Genomic DNA, 424 nt, shown 5'->3' on the forward strand with positions numbered 1-424 from the left:
TGGAAAGGATCCTGGCTCTGCTGTCTGTGCACCTCCCTTGGATATTTGTGTTCCTGTGCTTGTAGAGGCCCTGTGGGGTTCAAAGAGTGCCTGCAGCTGCGTCTGCACAGCACGTGTGATTGATCCCATCCGTGGCACACTGGGAATGTCTTGCAGCGCTTTTCCTGGGCGCAGTGGTCACTGTTGCTTCTCCCCACAGGAGATCAGCAGGCCAAACTCCCCCTCGGAGGGAGAGGGCGAAGGCGAGAGCTCCGACAGCCGCAGCGTCAACGACGAGGGGAGCAGTGACCCCAAGGACATCGACCAGGACAACCGGAGCACGTCCCCCAGCATCCCCAGCCCCCAGGACAATGAGAGCGACTCGGATTCCTCGGCTCAGCAGCAAGTGCTGCAGGCGCAGCCCCAGGTGCTGCAGGCCCCAAGC

At 61.8% G+C, this 424-nt stretch overlaps 1 protein-coding gene across 1 annotated transcript in view; it reads left to right on the forward strand.

The window, feature by feature from the left end:
• RERE (arginine-glutamic acid dipeptide repeats) overlaps positions 1-424 on the forward strand; it is a 120,983-nt gene that overhangs the window by 112,417 nt on the left and 8,142 nt on the right. The window contains exon 18 of the mRNA XM_017743967.1: positions 200-422. Within this exon, the coding sequence (XP_017599456.1) occupies positions 200-422 (223 nt within the window). The remainder of the gene's footprint in view (positions 1-199; positions 423-424) is intronic.

The sequence above is a fragment of the Corvus brachyrhynchos genome, unplaced genomic scaffold (genome assembly GCF_000691975.1).
Source record: "Corvus brachyrhynchos isolate BGI_N302 unplaced genomic scaffold, ASM69197v1 scaffold68, whole genome shotgun sequence".
Classification (NCBI taxonomy): domain Eukaryota; kingdom Metazoa; phylum Chordata; class Aves; order Passeriformes; family Corvidae; genus Corvus; species Corvus brachyrhynchos.